The 3,464-nt window shown below is 63.1% G+C and overlaps 1 protein-coding gene across 9 annotated transcripts in view; it reads left to right on the forward strand.

The window, feature by feature from the left end:
* Positions 1-3,114, forward strand: part of EBF3 (EBF transcription factor 3) — a gene marked incomplete at both ends in the record, with an annotated part of 95,691 nt that extends 92,577 nt beyond the window's left edge. For 2 of the 9 annotated variants that reach the window (XM_084245078.1, XM_084245079.1), the window contains 4 exons: positions 263-451; positions 828-1,025; positions 1,998-2,110; positions 3,083-3,100. In XM_084245078.1, coding sequence (XP_084101204.1) covers positions 263-451; positions 828-1,025; positions 1,998-2,110; positions 3,083-3,100 — 518 coding nt within the window. Of the gene's footprint in view, positions 1-262; positions 452-827; positions 1,026-1,997; positions 2,111-3,082 lie in introns of all 9 variants that reach the window. The other 7 variants (XM_084245081.1, XM_084245083.1, XM_084245080.1 and 4 more) reach the window with 4 other exon arrangements.
* Positions 3,115-3,464: the final 350 nt, after the last annotated feature.

The raw sequence follows: 3,464 nt of genomic DNA on the forward strand, positions 1-3,464 counted from the left end.
GCCGGGGAAGCCCGGGGGTCCAGGCCCCCGGTGCGGTGAACGCTGTGACGGGTGGATCGGAGCGGCCGGGCCGGCCTGAACCAGCAGAGACCGGACGGGCTGCGACCCCGGCCTAGCGGGTCGGCGAGACGAGGTTGCCGGAGCCGGCGCGGCTCGGTGCGCGGTCGGCGAGCGCGTCTGCTCTGTGGTCTAGCTTGGCGGGGACGCCCCCAGTTCTCTCCCTGATAATAACGTTATTTTTGGCCGGGGGGGATTTCAACAGTCGGCTACAGTCGTAACACAAGCAGCGTGTCCCCGCGAGGATACGTGCCCAGCAGCACTCCCCAGCAGTCCAATTACAACACAGTGAGCACTAGCATGAATGGATATGGAAGTGGCGCCATGGCCAATCTAGGGGTGCCGGGCTCGCCTGGATTCCTTAATGGCTCCTCCGCTAACTCTCCCTACGGCAGTAAGTGTCTGTTTTTGTCACACGTCATCACGCAGATTCATATTCACGCAGAGTCAAATGTGTGCGTTGCTTGGATGTTCTGTGATGTGAGCTACTGGATAAAGGAAGGGTGGCCCCGGAGGCTGGGCGTCCCCGTGACGACCGTAAATTAACCCCACACGGGCCCCACGCGATCACTTGGAAACCCCAACGCAATCGGAACAAAACGGGGGCTGCCCAATTGGAAACGAACCCCCAGAGTCTGCCTGTTATCCAGAGAGTGGCCAGGCCAGAAACATCCCATGTCTGTTTGTGCCCCGTGCTCGAGGCGAGGCCGCGATGCTGTCGCGTGCTGTGCCCGCGCCGCCGCGTCCTGACCGTCTTTGCTTTGTTGCAGTAGTGCCGTCCAGCCCCACCATGGCAGCCTCTTCGGTCACCCTCCCTTCAAACTGTAGCAGTACACACGGCATTTTCTCATTCTCACCTGCCAATGTCATCTCCGCAGTGAAACAAAAGAGCGCCTTCGCGCCCGTGGTCCGGCCCCAAGCTTCTCCTCCTCCCTCCTGCACCAGCGCCAACGGGAACGGACTCCAAGGTGAGGGCGGCGCGGGGCCGGGCGGGCCCGGCAGAGCTGTCCCAGACGGTCCCCGTAGGGCCCGGCGCCCGGCGGAGGGGGGAGGCCGCTGCCAGGCCCTCTCCCCGGGGGGAGACGAGGGGCCCCCTCGGAGTGCGCTCTTGGCTGCCTTGCACCCGCCTGGCTGCTGCATGCTCCCCCTTGGTCTGCGAGAGGCCGGGGCCCAAAGGACGCTGGTCCGTTCGGCTCCCGAGTACCAGATGCTCCGATGAAAGCCCCCACCCTGTGCTCCGACACGGCCTCGCGTGCTCCCGGGAGGCGGCCCCAGCCTCGGGCACTGGAGCCCCGAGGGAGCGTGAGCCGGACGGTGGTGCCGGCCACCACAGGGTCTGGCCCCCGCCCCACTCAGCAAACTGACCTTGATGGTCCTGCTGGGAAAGCAGCGCAGGGGAGCCCTCCCGCACTCCCGGCTCCCCGTGGGCCCCTCACAGCCCGTCTCAGAGTCAGCCCCCGCTCGTGGCCATGAGCTTAAGCCCACGCCCCGGCCTGACTCCTGGGGCGTGTCCTTGCGAGGCCCAGGCCCAGCCGTGCATGCGCCGGCACCCGAGAGGATTAGCTTCTCTAAGCAATCGCTGTCAAAGGCTCGAGAGGGAGAAGGGCCGCCCCGAGGGCAGTGGGAGGCGACGCCTGGACACAGCTGCCCGCAGACGGGGCATGCAGACCAGGGGTCCAGCGCCTGCCCGGTGCCGGGGGGCCCTGGGCAGTGGCCGTACCTGTGTGGCAGGTGGAGCCACGTGAGTGCCCCAGGCCTCGTGGGCTGGCGCGTGGCTCGGACTCCCTGAGGCCACAGGCACCGGGATTGAGTGGCCGCCGTCTGGCTCTTTCAGACACCACCTCTGGTGTGTGCTCCTCCTGGTGAAAGCCATGTGCAGTTGCTCCTTTAAAAGGTGAATGCATTCAACCAGTATTTACTGAGCGCCTACTATGTGCCAGGCTCTCTGCTGGGTGCTGAGGACGTTGCCATGGAGAAGACAAACTGGCCCTTTTGTGAAGTCGGTGGCATATTTCACTTTGATGAACTAATGCTCAAAAAAGGAACTGGAAAGGTATCAGTGATTTGCAATAATTGTCTCCACCACATCCGCTAGCTAAGCCAGGGACGCCCGGGCCCCCAAGTGCGCGGCACCAGGCCAGGCCGCTTAGCGGCAGGTGGCGCGGCCCCGACCACCGTCCACTCGGCGCCGAGGCCAGGTGCGCGGCGGTGCCGAGTGAGCTGTGTGTACGCACAGGTCTTCCAAACCATAAAGTTGTAACGGTGAGTCGGAGATAAATTAATATTGTTGAAATTAATGAACTGAGAAATTGAAGCTCGCATCCCTCCATGAACAAATGTATTAATGTGTTGCGCATAAATTAACGGCAGCGATCATTTGGACCAAAATTAAACAACACTAAAGTTAAAAGACTTTAAATGACGTGCACCACGAGGTCACTGGTAAGCGTCCACTGCACTGGGCAGTCTAGCGCCACGTTCTCTTATTCGGCGAGAACGGCGCTCCCCGCGGCGGGGCCGGCCCTTGGCCTGGAGGCCGCGGCTCAGGGGCTTCGATCTTGGAGAGCCTGAGACTCACCATTACACGCCGCTGTCCGCAGAGGCCAGAGGCCAGGGCAGAGGCCAGGGCAGAGGCCAGGGCAGAGGCAGAGGGAAATTGAGGCACGTCCCGCTGCACTCAGGGAGCGAGAGCCGGGCCTGGGTCCGCCAGGCCAGAGCCGGCCTTGGCTGGCATCCCAGAGGTGACCGGCTGGCTGACGCCGGTGACGGAGGTGGCCCCTGGGAGTGTGGCCTCCGTCTGCTCTAAACAAGCCACCGAGACCGGGGGGGGAGGCCCGTCCCCCACAGGAGTCCCGGAAGGCCTGCCTTTGCCCAAGCGCAGCCGTTGAGGAGGGCTGCAGCGTACCAGGCCTGGGGGGTGGTCCACACCCTCGCCCAGCAGACGCCCCGCACGCCCCACCGAGCCCCAGGCTGGTGGAGGGAGGGCGCGCCGGGCGGCCGGTAACCTGGCCTCTCTCTCTTTCAGCTATGTCTGGGCTGGTAGTCCCGCCCATGTAGGGGCGCCCGGCCCGTCGGCACCCGGCACCCACGGACGGACTTCAGGGGACGCGTTTCGCAGACCGCGCCGTGCTGATGGAGACGGCCTCGCCGCCGCGCCCGCAGCGGGAACGCCACGCAAGACTTTGTTTAAAGATTTTATTTAAACTATTAAGAGTCAGCACCGGACAACCGGCTTCTTCACGAACAATTCCATTTTGTTGACTGAACTTTTCTCATGTTCCCACATTTCTCAGTCCCACGACGAGGGAGAAGAAAGCGACGCCTATTTTGTATAAAGCCCCCGGCTCCGTCCTGGCCGTGTCTCGTACTTGCTATGTGTTGGGAGAAACTGTGAATGCGACATGTGA

The sequence above is a fragment of the Talpa europaea genome, assembly GCF_964194135.1.
Source record: "Talpa europaea genome assembly, chromosome: 10".
NCBI lineage: Eukaryota > Metazoa > Chordata > Mammalia > Eulipotyphla > Talpidae > Talpa > Talpa europaea.